Source organism: Carettochelys insculpta, chromosome 20 (genome assembly GCF_033958435.1).
Source record: "Carettochelys insculpta isolate YL-2023 chromosome 20, ASM3395843v1, whole genome shotgun sequence".
Taxonomy (NCBI): Eukaryota; Metazoa; Chordata; order Testudines; family Carettochelyidae; genus Carettochelys; species Carettochelys insculpta.
In genome coordinates, this window is record NC_134156.1 from 19,027,924 (window position 1) to 19,045,239 (window position 17,316).

General features: G+C 45.9%; 1 protein-coding gene across 1 annotated transcript in view; it reads right to left on the reverse strand.

Moving 5' to 3' along the window:
- Nucleotides 1–14,482, reverse strand: part of CACNG4 (calcium voltage-gated channel auxiliary subunit gamma 4) — a 64,576-nt gene extending 50,094 nt beyond the window's left edge. Inside the window, exon 1 of the mRNA XM_075014653.1 lies at nucleotides 14,084–14,482. Within this exon, the coding sequence (XP_074870754.1) occupies nucleotides 14,084–14,306 (223 nt within the window). The 5' untranslated portion in view covers nucleotides 14,307–14,482. The remainder of the gene's footprint in view (nucleotides 1–14,083) is intronic.
- Nucleotides 14,483–17,316: the final 2,834 nt, after the last annotated feature.

Consider the following 17,316-nt stretch of genomic DNA (forward strand, 5'->3'; position numbering starts at 1 on the left):
CCCCCATATGAAGTAAAAATAACACTTCTGTTTAACCAAATGCTGACTTATCTAAAAAATTTCAATGTTCCACGGGGCACATGGACAACCAAAAAATGTACTAAATACACATATAAGAAAACAGTCCCATAGCGCATTAAAAACTAGCAAATTTACTTATTAGGTAATGAGCTTTTGTGGGTAAAACTCAAGAAAGTGGGTCTTACCCACAAAAGGTCATTACCTAATAAGTAAATGTGTAGCCTTTCAAGTGCTACAGGATTGCTTATTATTATTTGTGAAGCTACAGACAAACACGGCTACTGTGAGTCTAAATAGATATATGTACAGACACATGTATAGTGTATATAGACACATAAATACACACACCCTTTTGACATATGTTATTGATATTAGTTACATGGCACTGAAAGCATACAAGGACACTTTACAAATAGAAACTGGTGCAGATCCAAAGAGCTTGCAGTCTCAGATCTCCAGATGATATACAGATGAATGATTGAGGATGAGCAATGACAACAAGCAAGACGATTCTCGCACAAAATTATCCAGAATTTTCTGATAATAGCAACTAATGTTAGTAGCTCAGCTATATAACAAGTATATTTGCCATGTTTTAGATTCGATTTCTGCTAGGCATTGCTCCGCCAGGCAAAAGCCTATTTCAAGTCATAGCTGTGACATATCATGGTTTCACTTTAATGCCTCACAGCAACCGTACATAAACTGGGCCTTTGGGAAGCAAACAGGACAGAATAAACAATCTTAACCTTATTGAACATCATAAGGGAACGTGTTCAGTCATCCATATTCACTATCAAAAAGAGTTATTTAAGGCTTAAGAACAGAAGAAAATTGATCTGAAATCTCCTGTATAAAAGCTAGCAAGGGCTTAAAGACAATTATTAATGAAAGCTGGAAAAAGAATATGAAGTGAGGACGGTGCTACATTTAATAGACAGAGAATGTTTTCTTCTCCTGAATATCTTTGAAATATTCAGCACTATTGAGTTAACGGGATCAGCTAAATGAGAAACATTCAAAACACAAACCAAGATTGCAATTAAATGGAAGAATGCCCAAAAACAATAATAAAAGGGATTAATTTGAACTGGGACTGACAACCTGAAGGAAAATGCAATTGTTCCATAAGAGCATCTCTCTTCCTTTGTCATACGCTTCCTGCCTCCTAACCATCATGTTTATATTACCACTAGATCCTTTAGGGTAGGTCTACACAGCAGCCTGATTTCAAAATAAGCTATTCTGGAAGAGCAATTCCAGAATAGCTTATTTTGAAATAACACTGCTACACAAAAATGTATTTTGAAATAGCCCTCAACTATTTCAAAACAGAATATCAGCACACACAATACGGCCTATTTCAAAATAGAATGTCTATACACAATAGATCTTATTTCAAAATACATCCATTGGACACACTATGGCTGGGTCGACACCACAGAGTTTTGTCGACAGATAACCCACGCAGCTGCCACATGCTTGAAGCATTCAGTCAAATATTATCCCTCAAAAATTTGACAAGATCAAAAATCTGTTTGCAGAGCTGCCATTCCTCTTTCTGTCACCAGAGGGTAGTGCAGTCTGGCAGTTGTGTATAGATGCAGCAAATTGTGTGTAGCAGCAATCCGTCGACAGAAGTTCTACCGAGATTTCCCTGTCAACAGCATCTTCTGTTGACAGAAGCTTCTAGTGTGGATGTAGCCTTTGTGTGTACAGGTTGAACCTTTCTAACCTGACAGTCTCAGGACCTGACCAGTGCCAAATGAGAGAATTTGCCGGACCACGAGAGGTCAGTATTGTTTAGCAGATTACCAACACCTCCACTGCTTACTGGGCTCTTAGAAAGACCTGCCATTCTGCTTAGAGGGCAGCACAGTCTGGCAGTTCTCTGGCGACAGAGCAAATTGTGCGTAGATGCAATCTGTTGACAGAGGTTCTGTCGAGATTACCAGACAGTAACTTCTGTCGACAGATGCTTCTAGTGTAGACATAGCCTATGGCTTATTTCAAAATAGGCTCTATTCCCTGTCTTAACAGCACATATTTTGAAAGGGCTATTTTCAAATAGGTCAAAGGAGGCGCTCTTCCTCATGGAATGGCATTTACCGACTTCAAAATCAGCCAACTGCTAGGTTATGTATCTGCTAGCAAAGTTATTTTGAAATAAGGGCTGTTATTTTGAAATAACTTTGCTGTATAGACCTACCCTTAGATACATAATTAGATACATAGCAAAATCTGATTTATTATGAAAAATTTGAATTATTACTTCAAAGTAAACAAAACCCTACACAAACACACTAGACACAACATGAAGGAGGAGGAGAAAAATTCAAGAACACATCTAACCCTGTGATCAGAACTTTTCCAGAGGCCAGGGAAGAGGGAAAAAAAGATGCTTGAGAACAAAGAGGCACTTAGATCCTTTGATTTCTACTGGCGGCAGAATGTTCGCTCTGGTTGTATCTACACTTGCATTCCTCTTTCCAAAGAGGCATGCAAATGAGGGAAATCAAAAATGCAAATGAGGTGCAGATTTACATATCTGCTGCCTCACTTGCATATTCTTTTGAAAGAAGAAAAGCAGTGTAGATGTCGCTCTTTCAAAAATAAATGGCATCTTCAAAAGAACCCTCCTTCCTGAAACAAAATAGGAATTAGGGTTCTTTCAAAGATGGGATTTACTTTCAAAAGAGCCGCGTCTACACCGCTTTTCCTCTTTCGAAAGAAAATGCAAGTTAGGTACCAGATATGTAAATCTGCACCTCATTTGCATTTTCAATTTCCCTCATTTGTGTGCCTCCTTCAAAAGAGGAATGCAAGTGTAGGCAGCATCAGTGTTGGTTTGGTGTGAATCCTGCACAGTCACTGAAAGCTAATTTTGTAGACAAGCTATAACACACCAGCAAGAAGGTGTAGAAAGGCAAGGCAGAACAACGGTGGTTTCATTACCACGCTCTGTCAGATGTAGGAGAAACAGAGCCAGATTCACTGGCTGAGTAAATGGATCAAACAGCTCTGAATTCGATCCAACGTGCAATTAAAACTGGCAATGAACAAATAAATAAATAATCCAGAAATCCTCTTTGAAGGGAAATCTATCTCCTGTCTATCTAGGACCAGCGAAAGTTACTTACATATGTGTGGTAGGCTGTTCTGAAAGAACATATGGACAGACAGAAACCATTCTCTCTCTTGTAACTGTAAGTAACTCAAGGGAAAACAAAGACATGTATTTTTGGAATGGAGAGCAAATGACTGGAACAAATAAAATGCAGGCCAGGGAGACAAGGAAAATGAAGGGATTGGACTAAATCAAACATGTTCTGACAGACCAAAATATACATAAAAAGACAGACTCCTGGGCAGGGGGTATGTGAGCCAGTGTAAAGATAAAGACAACCAGTACAGTATCTGGAAATGAAATTCTTTTTGATAGCACTTCAGTTGTTCCTTAATGTCAGTTAAAGATAAGGGAGCTCAGGACTTAACAGCTAGGGGCCATACAAGTAGACAGACTTATTTATTATTACACAGCCTCGGTTGTTCTTCCAATATTGCTTACATGTAAAACTTCCTGGGCAAGATTCAGTGAAACACTTGCACTGCTTTGTGCTAATATAAGTGGCTGTTTTAACTGGTGCGTGTTGCAGGGAAGGAGCGGTGTCCTGATCCAGTGTGATAAATAATGGTTTTTGTACAACACTTACAAATGTGTTTCAGTTTCTCAGATACCACGACAGCTCTGTGTTCCTCTTGTTTATTCTACTACCCCTTTGTCTGACACCTTGCCCTCATTTTGTAAGCCTGGCTGCTGCACCATAATAAAGAGGAGCGCGAGGAAATGTAAAATGAAGGTGAGCACAAAGCAAAGTAGAATTCTGAAGCAGACTCAGAATTCCGACGCAAAAAAAATAGCAGCTAGTAGGATGTTTGCACTCAGACGATGGCTGGCTCAAAAAAGCAGAACTGGGAAGAGATGTTTCACTGAACAGGTGGGCCCCAATTTTCTCTAACTTACATGAGTTTTATACTCACATAATTCCACTGACTTCCAAGAAAGCACTCCGAATTTACGTGAGCGTAAGGAAGAGGAAATCAGGCTGGTCTCGTGTTTAGAGACAGTAAGCTGTCTGTTGAAATCTGTGTGCTTATATGCAAAGCTCCAGTGGATTTATGCTTCCTACCATGAAAGAGCTGCCATCGAATTTATGTCCAGAAGAGACCATTCATTACATCCTCTAGACCAGAGGTTCTCAGTTTTTTTCTTATTCTATACCTCATTCTGGAGCTACCAGCTGCCCATATGCTTCCTTCTAAATCTATCTGCTTGCCACGTACCCCTACCCTTCTCATCACTGATACTTCGTGTGTTCTTAATGCGACCTGTCTTTAGCCATTTGCCTATACTTCACTGTGACTTAACAGATGTCATTATATTGTGGCTTATACAGCTGACCACCACCTCAATTCTCTGTTCTGATTTGATGGAGGCTGTGCAACTGAACCCACGAGGTACGGTGACGGGAGGTGAGCTCTGTATACAGCAGCATATCTGTGTCTCTGTGCTCTCCTTAGTACATCCTGAAATAAACTCACTATTGTATTTTAAATTCCCAAAGAAAGTTAGAGCATTGTCTGAATAGCTTGCTATGAAAATGCAATAAATTAAATAAAATTCACCACGACACTTCTTCCAGCCTGGGCCTCACAGAGATGTCCCGTGCCATCACCCAGGATATGCCTAACACAGTTGGGAATACTGTTCTCTCTAATCTCTTCCATCCATGGGGGGACTAATTTTTTTTCTGTGCACCGAGGCATGTCTAGATATGCATCACCAGTAGAAACACATGCTGGCATCTGAATCTCTCCTGAGCGGCCATCCAAATGCTCAGCTTAGAGGGAACACTGCTTGGGAATCCCTGAAGACTGACTTGAAACTTCTACTACCAAACCACGTAAACACAATTTTTACCGTTTTATAGGAAATGGTGCAAAGTACCTAATTCATTTACAGTGTGCACACACCTTTGCTAAGTAACTGTGTAATCTTAGCAGCGCCGGCGGCCAGACCTCCAGGCCCCTTTGAAACATCGGGCGCCGGGGCTACTACTTCCTTTGGCCTCCCACCCCCTACCCCAATCGGCAGGCCTGCCAGTGCCTTAACCGTAAGACCGTCTTTTTTTCCTGCTGCTCTGGTTACCTTTTAGTTGTTTCATGCATGAAAGTAGCTGGTCAGCTCTTTGGTATGCAGCCCATGTACAATTCATCTTTGCTGCCCATCACCTAGCGACTTTTGAGCTCCCCCTTCCCAACTTTTGAATGTGATTTCGAGTGCTCAGCATCTTTCAGGATACAATCCGAGATCAAAGTACTACCTATGCAACTCACACTGGAGAGGGTCCAGCTAGTTAGGCTTTCCTATGCCAATCAGTGGCCTTCCTAGCCTCTACCTTGTTGTATAAAACTCTGATTAGGATAAGTGTGAGCCACTTCACATTAGACAGAAACAGTCTTTTGCCACCGAGCCATATGAAAGACCAGAAAGAATATAGCTTCATTTTTACCTGAATTCTCAGTTCCTGTCTGAGATTGCTGCCGTCACAAAATACTGGCATGTTGCTCTCTTATACACACACCCCTCTATGGCTCTGCCCAGCACACCTTACATATAACACACCACCACACTATGTAGTTAATTGACTATGTATAATCTATTGTGTCCTCCACTCTTCCCACATAGGATATCCTGAAACTGTTAAGGAAAATGCATATTATGTACATTACATAAATGAATAAGTACAGTCATACTGGATCAGGCCAAAGGTCCATCTAGCTCCAGGGGCTGATGCCAGGTGTCCCAGAGGAAATTAAGAACAACGTCTTCCACAGATGGAGAAAAAAACCCAACCCTTAATAGCTGGATTACAGACATGCTTCCGTTGGTTTATGGCTTCCAGGGAGCATCACGAGTGCACTCACGTTGTTGGATTTGCACTGGGATCTCTGATGTTCTGAAAGCTGTGTAAAGAAGCCTGATGCTTCCTATTGGCTACATACTGCACTGCAGAGGGTAAATTATTCCACCAATGAATAAATCTTATGTGATAAATTGATTTCCAATCCATGGCAATACAAGACAAACGGATGTGCTAAATCCATGCCGTCTCCTGAGATCTGCTACTGCAAATGATGAATGAAGCACGTCGTCATCATCACCATCATCAATAACCGTGGGCTCAGCACCCGTTAGTGACAGAGGCATCAGAGACCATTTTCTTCCTTCTTTCCCTGGCAAGTGTGGAGTGGCTTAGTTTCTGTAGACTAGCTCCGCACCAATCTATTCATTCTCTGGGGGGGTCTGCCTCTCCTACTCGAACTGTCCATTACGCCAAATACCAGGGTAGACCTTCATTTCTTACAGACCATACTGGCCTTAGGTCAAGGCAAGCAAGGCAGATGCCTTGGGCCCCACGCTTTCAGGGCCCTGCACTCCAATTGAGTATAGCATCCACCACCCATTGGCAGGGCCCTGTTGTCAGTGTGCCACCGTGAGCCCCCCAGGTCCAGCTCTGCTTAAAGGAGAACAGATTGATCTTTTACTATAGGTTCTGCTCAGCAAGGCCAACAGCCACCATGGTCCCTGTGGCAACACGGCAGAGGGGGAAGCTCTGCCCCCTGGAGGGGCAGGGCCACAGGGCGAAGGGGCCCTCAGTGCCACTCAGACCACAACGCCAAGCCCCCCACCCGCCCCTCACCGCCACACAGAGAGGTGAAGCAGCGCGGCTGAAGCACTTCAAAGGGGCCCAGAGCTCCCACTTCTGCCACTGCCAAAGTAGCAGTGGCAGCGGCTGGAGCTCCAGGCCACTTTAAAATGCCAATGCCTGGGGCAACAGCCTCTTTTTCTCCCTGTCCCCCACCCCCCATATTGGCAGGCCTGGTTCTGCGAGTAGCGCCTCTAACACAAATTTCCACAGTTTTAGAGCCCTGGAGCGTGTCCATCTGTGGGCAGAAATTACAAGATATTTAAACTCTGATTCCAAACAGGCCGCTTCCAGCTCAGAAACGCTCTCTAGGAAGCAAAATGCCATAAATAGAAAAACAAACATTAAAAGTCTGTCCAAAAATAATTCACTCAGCTCCTGGCAAATTCCTGCTGTGTAAGTGCTGCACGGATCATACGGGATCCATAGGAACCGTACAAATTCTTCAACAGCATGCAGGGGATGTGATGTGTTTTGACCATAAGCAAAAAGACAGGGACTCGGGACTGTATGAACTGGAAGAAAATGAAAATCTGGGTTGACTCTCAGACCTTCTGCAGTATGATTTGTTTTGTTGTAAAACATTTCATGCTACATTTTCAAGCCTCAGCTGTCCCAGCAGAACATGTACTGTTCCCGAGAAAGTTTATCGTATGCCTGTAAGTACCGCATGATACACTCACTCACCTTGGTGTTTTCCAAGCACAGCCATCTATTTGCACAGCATGAAGTAGGCTCCTACGAACAGTGAATCTGGAGATGGAAAAATATGCAGACTTTCCTTGTTTGAGTATAAGCCATGAACTTGGTTTTACAGTATTCACCTTGAATGGCAGCGTCCTTTTATGGGCTAGCCTCAGACATTTGTACGAGCACATTTTTTGTTTGTTGACAAGGATCTGCACAGAAGCAGAAAATGTCACAAATACCCAAGTGAATGAACGCCTGACGTGTTGCACAGAATTGTGCAAATAGGCATTTGTGCGGATGTTGGAGCTGTAAGTGATGCGCTTGAGCTTTTCTCCAGTTTCTAAAAGTTTGAATTATCCAGTCGACGTGCACAAACAATACTGCAGTGACTTAAATGAACAATCCCACAACACAAAGTACAAAATGGGGAATACTCAAAGCAAGATTCCCAGCAAATAATTCAGGGGTAATCCTCACACTAAAATGTAAATATAAAACCACTCTGGCTATGTCTACACTTGCCTGCTTCTTCACAGGGGGCATGGTAATCAGGGTGACGGGACATTAATAATGAAGTGCTGTGATGCATATGCAGTGCTTCATTAGGCTAATTCTCCCCTATGGCAACTTCAAAGTGTCAAACTTCGAAGTGCTGGCATGCGTGCAGCCGCGGGCACTTCAAAGTGCCTTAACTTCTCAAAATTTTGACACTTCGAAGTTGCAGCAGGGAAGAATTTGCCTAATCAAGTGTTGCATATGCATCACAGAACCTCATTAGTAATCTCCCATCACCCCGATTACCATGCCCCCTTCAAAGAAGTGTAGACATAACCTCTGAATAATTTCACAGCAAATAGGCTTCACAATTTCCTAAATTAATGTCACAAGGCCCAGCCCTGAAAACGCAGGGGGTGCGTCTACACTAGCCAGCTACTTCAAAGTAGCCGGCACAACATTGAAATAGCACACGTCACGTCTACACGCGCCGCGTGCTATTTCGATGTTGAAATCGATGTTAGGCAGCCAGATGTCAAAATCGCTATTCTCATCCGAAGATGGGAATAGCGCCCTACTTCGACATTCAACGTCAAAGTAGGGCATGTGTAGACGATCCACGTCCCGCTACTCCGAAATAGCAGGGTCCTCCATGGCGGCCATCAGCTGAGGGGTTAAGAGACCCTCTGTCCAGCCCCTGCAGGGCTCTGTGGTCACCGCATGCAGCAGCCCTTAGCCCAGGGCTTCTGGCTGCTGCTGCCGCTGCAGCTGGGGGCCTATGTCTGCAACCAGTTGTTGGCTCTGTGGATCTTGTGCTGTGCAGGCCATGTGTGTCTGGGAGGGGCCCTTTAGAGGAGCGGCTTGGGGCTTTGCTGGCCCCTTATTTCAACAGGGAGCACTTGTGTATGTGGATGCTTTGCATTTCCTTCCAGGGAGGCTTCTTTTGATGTTCTCCGTCACTACTTCGATGTTGAACGTCGACGGCACCAGCCCTGGAGGATGTGTAGACGATACATGTCGAAGTAGCCTATTTCAATGTTCTTATGTCGAAATAGGCTACTTTGACGTAGTGTGCTAGCGTAGACGTAGCCAGGGAGTAGTATTGTGTACTATGAATAGTTCTATGGACTACCGTGTGACTATTTCAGGGAAGGCTGTGGGGATGGTTTTAAAATATATCCCTTTTTTTTCTAGGTTGGGTTTCAATGCACTCATCAAACCAGTGGTACTAGTCATATAGTAGTAGAAGCTACAGAAAAAATTATGTGTAGTGTATGTTTCCGTAGTTCATCTTGATTTCAATGGAACCGTTCATAGTAGGAAGCTTTCCACCTGGTGGTGTTTGCAGGTTTGAACTCGTTTACCTCTCAGGGCAGAGGCTCTTTTGGCGTAAACTGTCATAGGGCCCTTATGGAGCTATGGCAATTTACACCAGCTGAAATGTTGCCCCTAGACTATAACCACATCATATAATAAAAAAAGAGATCACAGTTTTTAGCTCCTGTTATGGATCCCTCTTCTATAGTATATGTAGATCCTAAGACATAACCCTAAGATCAGGAGGAGAGGCATGAACCAGCAACTTCTTCGGTAAGTATATGCACACTATCCCTAGGGTACTTTTTAACAGTTTGTTATTTAAGAGAAGATAAATTTTTATATATTTTAAATCCTTCAGAAAACAGTGCTACTGTGTAATGCCATCTAAGAACTAGTGAACCTCCAAGTTCCATCCTGAAAGAAGCATGATTAAAAAGAACAAAATTGTATATTAATAGACAAGAAATTAAACTAACGTTGCTTAAGTGTTATTCTGGAGTGACTGCACTCCCTTATTTTATCTACTAGTATCATATCTTCCTGATTTGTTAAACAATGTAAAAAAGAGGAAAGCACAGGGGAATGTCAAGAGCTCACAGAAGACACTTTTTCTACATTATTTCAATATTTTCTCTGAAAATTTGCAGTTTCCTGGGTCTTAATATGTAACAGAAATCAAGAATGTACATTTTCATGGAAATAGGTTAAAAACATTTTAATGGAAAAATTTAACTGACTTGAAAAGGACTCACATATAAAGCTTTATTCACGTCAGTATCCATTTAAGAGGCAGTTTAACAAATTTCCATCTTACTTCCAGTTTGCATCTGAGATCTTCCCCAAGATAAGAGTCAAGTGGTGTTAAACCCATAAAAATAAATGAAGTAGATTTTGACAGTGATTATTAAACAAATAAACCCATAAAAATAGAGTTCTAAAACATCTTCAAGACTACTCAAATTAAACAATCATAATTTGAAAATATTTTCCCGCTGTTTTCCGCATCAGAATTCTCAGTCTTATATTATGACTTTATTAAAAGACCCACCCATGCAAGGTTATTAGCTCAGATTAGCTGTGTCTACACGTGCACGCTACTTCGAAGTAGCGGCACTAACTTCGAAATAGCACCCGTCGCGGCTACACGCGTCGGGCGCTATTTCGAAGTTAACTTCGACGTTAGGCGGCGAGACGTTGAAGTCGCTAACCTCATGAGGGGATCGGAATAACGCCCTACTTCGACGTTCAACGTCGAAGTAGGGACCGTGTAGACGATCCGCGTCCCGCAACGTCGAAATTGTGGGGTCCTCCATGGCAGCCATCAGCTGGGGGGTTGAGAGACTCTGTCTCTCCAGCCTGTGCAGGGCTCTATGGTCACCGTGTGCAGCAGCCTTTAGCCCAGGGCTTCTGGCTGCCGCTGCTGCAGCGGGGGATTCATGCTGCATGCACAGGGTCTGCAACTCGTTGTCGGCTCTGTGGATCTTGTGCTGTTTAGTGCAAGTGTGTCTGGGAGGGGCCCTTTAAGGGAGCGGCTGGCTGTTGAGTCCGCCCTGTGACCCTGTCTGCAGCTGTGCCTGGCACCCTTATTTCCATGTGTGCTACTGTGGCGTGTAGACGTTCCCTCACTGCGCCTATTTCGATGTGGTGCCGCGCAACGTTGATGTTGAACATCGACGTTGCCAGCCCTGGAGGACGTGTAGACGTTATTCATCGAAATAGGCTACTTCGATGTAGGCTTCACGTGTAGACGTAGCCATTGTCACTCAAAATTCCTTGGATTTCTTTTTAGAGATCCCTTTATTATTTTTAAAGCATCAAAAACCTGCTGTACTGAAACCAAAGTGTCATTATGTGATGTTAAACTTGGATATTTTCATGTACTTGCACAACATATTTTCAAAGAAAGACGAATGAAAATAATTTGCAATGAATTATTCATTTGATGAATGTAGGCTCTCTTTCTGCTTAGCTGTGAGCAGATACCAATCTTCCCAGATTTCTTCATTTCTTGGAATTTGACAAATAGTCTATTTTTTTTTTAATTTTGTGGCATCATCCTGAATATTTAAATATCAGTCAGTGTTGCCTCACTGAAATTGGTTAGGTGAGTCACATGGTATCTTTTCTCTTCCCTGAATTATAATGTTTACAGTCCAACCCCCAGTTCTTCTATATGTGATTCTGCAGGTGCACATACTATGCAAATAAAATGTGGTTGCTCACTTCTTCAGAGCAAAAAAGGACAAAGAGTCAACACAGTGTGAACAATGTAGACCAACATTAGCAGATTTTTTTTCTGCAATATCTCAGCACTTTGCTAGATTCTTTAGTTTTATGCAAAAATTCTGATTAGGTCCAGCTGAAGTCCCCATGGTTTCAAGGGAAGCAGGATTAGGTAATTAATTATGAGCGTCTTGAAACACTGAGGTGAAACCTTGGCTCCACTCAAGTCAATGACAAAGTCCCTTTGATTGAAATGGAGGTAGGATTTCACTCCAACCAGAATGCCCCCAGTCCTGCATTCATTGCTGAGCACCTTTTGTTGGATGCTGACCAACTTTCATTTCCAGTGACCTTAGATCCTGGTGGACAGGAGACCAAACTTGGCCAGGACCTCCAAATTTGACCCAAAGGTTTTCAAGGGGAGTTGAGGCTGTTCAGTCTCCAACCCCCCACCTCCAAAACAAATGAAGAAAACCAAAAACAAAACAAAAAACTTCAGCATCTTTCAGGTTTAGACAAATATTTGCTAGGCATAGTTTAAAAAATTCAGGTCAGATCATGGGCTGGGGTCCTTTAAGGAGTCGCAAAACAATGGAGCATTATTTCCAATGAAACAGCGCTGTTTTTGAAATGTTTGTGATTCGTCCATTTTTTTGACACAAAAGTATTTTTCTTCTGTCACACAAGTACAAAATGCCACTGATATAGGAAAAAAAATACCTCAGCTCCCAGGGAATCTTTGTATCATTAGCTTACAACACCCAACTTAAAAGGCACTTACAGGCTGCCACAAATTTCCCAGCAAAGAAAATAATCTACACAGAAGTATCTCTGAATTATCGTTGGTCCTGTCTGAGTGTTGAAGTTTGTGAGTGCTTTAACTGAGTGGACTGAATTAAGGGCAGGGCTGCAGAAAGACAGACTCTAGCCATCCCCACCACCAAGGGCCAAACAGAAATACCAGACAAAGACAACAGCTTGGTCCCTGATTTATCACTCCTGAGGCCACCTTCCCCCTCCCCAAGTCCAGTTTGCGATTCCAGTGTCCCAGCAGCCTTGGTCCCTTTGCCAGACCCCTGAACTAATGGGGGGCATGGGGACCCCCCAGCCCTTCCTTTCACACAGAGCGCCAGGCTCTCAGGATGCCCCAGGGGTCACTTCTCTCCTGCTACACCAAATGCCCCTGAACACCTCCGTGTCCCTTTCCTAGAATGGTGACCCAAGTTTGCAGACAAAGCCACCATTGGCTGGAGCAGAGACAAGGTGCTTTGACACCTATGTGAGGGCTGTGCTGTAATTCTGGTGGTATACTGGGGCGGGGTACTTCTTATTTAGGGCCCATCATTTAGACTGTAAAGGCTCTTCAGACAGGGACCCTGCATTATGGGCACTCCACAGGGCTGAGCACACCCTGGAGGGACTTAAATCATAACTTCTTCCATTGGGTTTGCAGGTTCCAGGTGTCAGTCTGGAGGGAAATTGGCTGCCTCCCTCCTCGCAATCTCTGCCTCCCACAGCTGCACCACGATGGTCTCATCACACCAGACAGATGCCCAGACTGAGCCCAGGAGCACAGAGCCCCTGCTCAGCAGACCTCAGAGAGGGCAACGACCCTAGTCAAGGCATCCCTTGGCAGTGTCCTGTTCCCATAGCGATCTCCGAGAGACTAGTTGCCAAGGCAACAACCTCCTCCTGCTCCTCCTCCTAGACCTTAGTGGGAGAGTCCAGCTAGGTCTAAGGGTCTGGCTGGGTGCGGTACAGCCCCAGCTAGGATACAGCCTGTCTCTGTGCAGCTGCTCAGCTCTGCTGCGAAGTTACTTCCACAGAATCATAGAACACCAGGACTGGAAGGGACCTCGAGAGGTCACCAAGTCCAGTTCCCTGCCCTCACCGCAGGACCAGGCACCACCTAGACCTGTGTTTCTTAAACTTTGTCAGACCCCTGGAACACCAAACAATGATATTTTTTTATGCAGAACTCCTGAGAAAATTTCCTTCCCTGCCCCAGCAACACATCCAGCAGAGACAAGAGGAAGTCATTTAATCAGGTACGGGAGCGATGGAGAAGTAACACAAAGCAGTTGTGGCTTTAACCACAGAACATCCAGCCCCTCAGCGTGTTTCTCCAAACGCTCCTGGCTCACCTGGGAGTTGCTCCCGGCGCACCAGGGAACACCGGTGAAGACACGCTGCTCTGGCCCGTCCACACAGGCGGGTGTCTCACCTGCTGGGAAAAGTCTCCCATGATGGAGACCCCACAAACCTTCCCAGGCATTTATCCCAGCGCTTCGCCCGCCAGGAAGTTTTCTCTCGCCTCCCTGGCTGCAGTTTAAGCCCATTGCTTCTTGCCCTGCCCGGTGAGAACAAGGGGAACAATTTCCCTCTCTCCTTCTGCTGACACCCTCTTGGGTGCTTGGCAGCTGCCATCACCTCCCTCTCCGGCTCCCCTAAAGGGAGGGTGCTTGGCCCTGCCAAGAGGGCAGGGGACTGGACTCAGTAACCCCCCGAGGTCCCTCCCAGGTCTCTGAGAGGTGCATCTCCCCCGGCCCCACCCCAGCCCGTACCTTCCAGGCAGCAGATCCGCCAGAGGCCGGAATGGGTGAGGTCCCCCTTCGCCTTGCGGGGCTGGCTCTGCGCCTCCTCCATGCTCACGTTGGTCCCGTTGCAGATGTGGGCGCTGGAGTAGAGCCAGTAGTCGGTGCCGATGGCGATGGCCATGAGGCTGAAGGCGGCGAAGGCTCCCACCGTGGTCAGCAGCATCTGCACCCCGCGGTCACACCACCCCATGGTGCTTCATAGTCCCCCGGCCGCGCCGGCTCAGCGGGCAGCGACGGGGCCAGGCGAGCCGCGGCCGCTCCCATGCACGCAGCGCGGGCACAGGCAGCCCCGGCATTGGAGGGGGGCGGCGGGGACAGACACGCCCGAAGTCTCCCCGGGGAGGTGCAGGGCGCGAGCCGCGAGGGCCCCACCAGCCCGGCCGGCCCCTGCCCGAACTCCCGAGCCGCTGGCGGGAAGAGCGGGCAGTAGCCCCGCCCCGCCCCGCCCCGCCCCACGGGAGCGCTCGGAGGCGGGGGTGGGGCGCAGGCAAAGCTGGGCCGGGCGCCCCGCCGGCTGCAGGGGGCTTTGAGCAGCCCCAGCTGGCGCAGGGCGGAGCTCCGCGCACCGCCAGCCCCCCACCCTGGAGCTCGCCCCCTCCCCTGCGGGCGCCCTTCGCCGCCCAGCTGGGAGCTCTGCCTCCTCTCCTTCCCCCGACCTGCAGGCTGGGCTGCAGCCAGGGCGGCGCCAGCCGGAGCCCCAGTCCCTGAGCCTGCCCCCTGGGAAGACACGCGCTGGGAGAGAACTAGTCCCCGCGGCTGCTCGAGAGAGGAGGGTGGGGAAAGCCCCCGGCTCAGGAAGCTCTGGCCCCCTGCTGCCACGCCCCCGGGAGGGGAGATCATCCGTTCTCCTGCCAGGGGGAGGAGAGAGGAACAGCCACCTCCACCCAGGGCCAGACTCCCCCCCGGCAGCGGAAAGAAGACAGTTCCTTGGAGGGGAACCCGCAGGTGGTAACACAGCGCCGGGGGGTAAGGAGGAGGATGGACGTAGCTCCAGGGACACCCACTCTGTCCATATCTTATGATCCAGCTAGGTTTTGCTCCCACCCCGTCACATTCCAGTGCCAGAGGATGTGTTGAGCAGCTTCCCGAAATATCTGGGTCCTAAGGCTCCCTAGCACAGCAGTGCCACCCAAAACTTTACCCCAGCCCCCACCCCGCTCAGCCTCTTGGATCCAGACACCCACACTTCACTGCCGGGAAAGAAGAGGTTTGCTGCTCCTGTTGAGCCTTTAAAAGCCTCCCTCTGCTGCATCCCAAAAGAACAGTTCCACAATAGCCCACCTCTGGCATGGCTATAGCGAGGGGCCACTTGTCTGTGTGGAGACAGGCAGCAGGCCAGCTTTTATATGGTTCTGTAGCTGGCATAGAGTGGGTCTTACATGTAATTATTAATAAATTATATCTATGCTATTTAAAAAGGTGGACAATGCATCTAAAATAACAAATGGCAGGTTTTTGGCAGAGAAGGGAAAATAGAGAGACAAGACGGGTGCAGGATGGTGTTCCCTGTAAGCTGAGTGCTTCGAAACCTCCCAGGAGAAATTCAGGTGCCACCAGCTGATTAGCAGAGCATCCAGAGCCACCCCAGGCTGGCAGCATGTGTTTCTATTGTGGCGCACATCTCCACATGGCGCATATAACAAAAGTTATTCCGCCTAAGGGTGGAAAATATTAAAAGGAACACTGGTGAGGGACCATCTTTTAGAAGCCCAACTTCTGTTGGTGAAGGAGACAGCCTTTCCCATTTTCACAGAACTCTGCTTCTTGGAAAGATATTCTTTGGGGGGATTGGTTTTTGGGGATGGGATTCATTTCAGTCACAAACAGGAAAGGAAAAGAAGTGGGTCTGTCCCACGAAAGCTCATTACCAAATAAATTATTTTGTTAGTCTTTAAAGTGCTACTTTATTGCTTTTTTTGTGTTGATAGTATACAGACTAGGAGGGCTTTCTCTCTTTTACTAAACAGGAAAGGAATACATTTTGGAAATGGGAAGCCTGTGGATTTAACAAAGAGCCTTTTGTATCCATTGCTTCACTTGGGCAGGAGAGATTTCAGAACCTCTAAACCTGACTTTTTGGACTTTAAGGGATTCTTGTCTATATGGGGAAATTTACCAGCATAATGATACCAACATAATTATACCACTATAACTCCCCATATGATACTCTGATGTTGGAGTAAGTGTGTCCACAGGGGAGTTGTAGCAATATAATTAAAGCAGTATAATTATGTTGGTAAATTTCCCCATGTAGACAAGTCCTTATTTTAGGATCAAGCCCAAAACAGCATTGTAGGTGCATATTCTGGCTCCTCTTTTATTTCAGAGAATGAGGGATGGGGAGAGAAGTGAAAATGTTTTCTCTAGGAGAATTGCCAATGGGAGAAATGTCTAAACCATTTTCACCATGTTACCACCACTTCCCTTTCCCGTGTCTGATCATAGTAAGCTAACACATCAGTCCTGCTCCTTCTTTCCCTGAATGACGAGTCAGATGACTGGAAAACAATGCTGATGGGTTGAGGTGTATTTGTGCTGAGTGAAGGTGGCAGCAGAGTTTAGTGTGTTTGAATTAGGGTGTGGGAGAACTAGAGCTACAAAAGCTCCAGAAATATCACTGTCATCCAGTGCAGTTCATTTAGAAGATTGCAAGGACTTTGGGGTGAGATTCACCGTTTATTGGCGCCTAAGCAGCTTCATGAATTCCTTTGTGACTTCATTGTTCAGGTTCCAGCTTTGAACTGTATTTTGGAGGAAGATATGTTTTTAGAAGAAAAATTAAAAGAACATCTTTGGTTCAGTAAATTCTATAGCGGTCTTTCAGAGCCATTTTTCATTTAATACATCTGTAAGGGAATATTCAGGATTTCTGAACCCCTCATTATTCAGGCAGGCTCCCATTCTGCCTTTTGTAACTTCCACACTGAAGTGAGCATGAATTTGAATCAAAATGTGAGAGCAAAGTTGCACTGAAATGAACGCAGAATGTCTGCCTTCCTCTGTACATAGCAGAACTCTTAAAGGGGCAGTAGAGACAAGATTTAAAGGGGCAAGAGAGACAAGAAAAAAAGGCAAAACAGTAGTTGTACAGTAAACCCTTGAGTTACGCAGGAGGTTGTGTTCCTGCATAGCTCAAATTTTTGCACAAGCTGGGGGGAGATGGGAACCAGGCTGCAGCATGGTTGCCAGCTCCTCTGGGC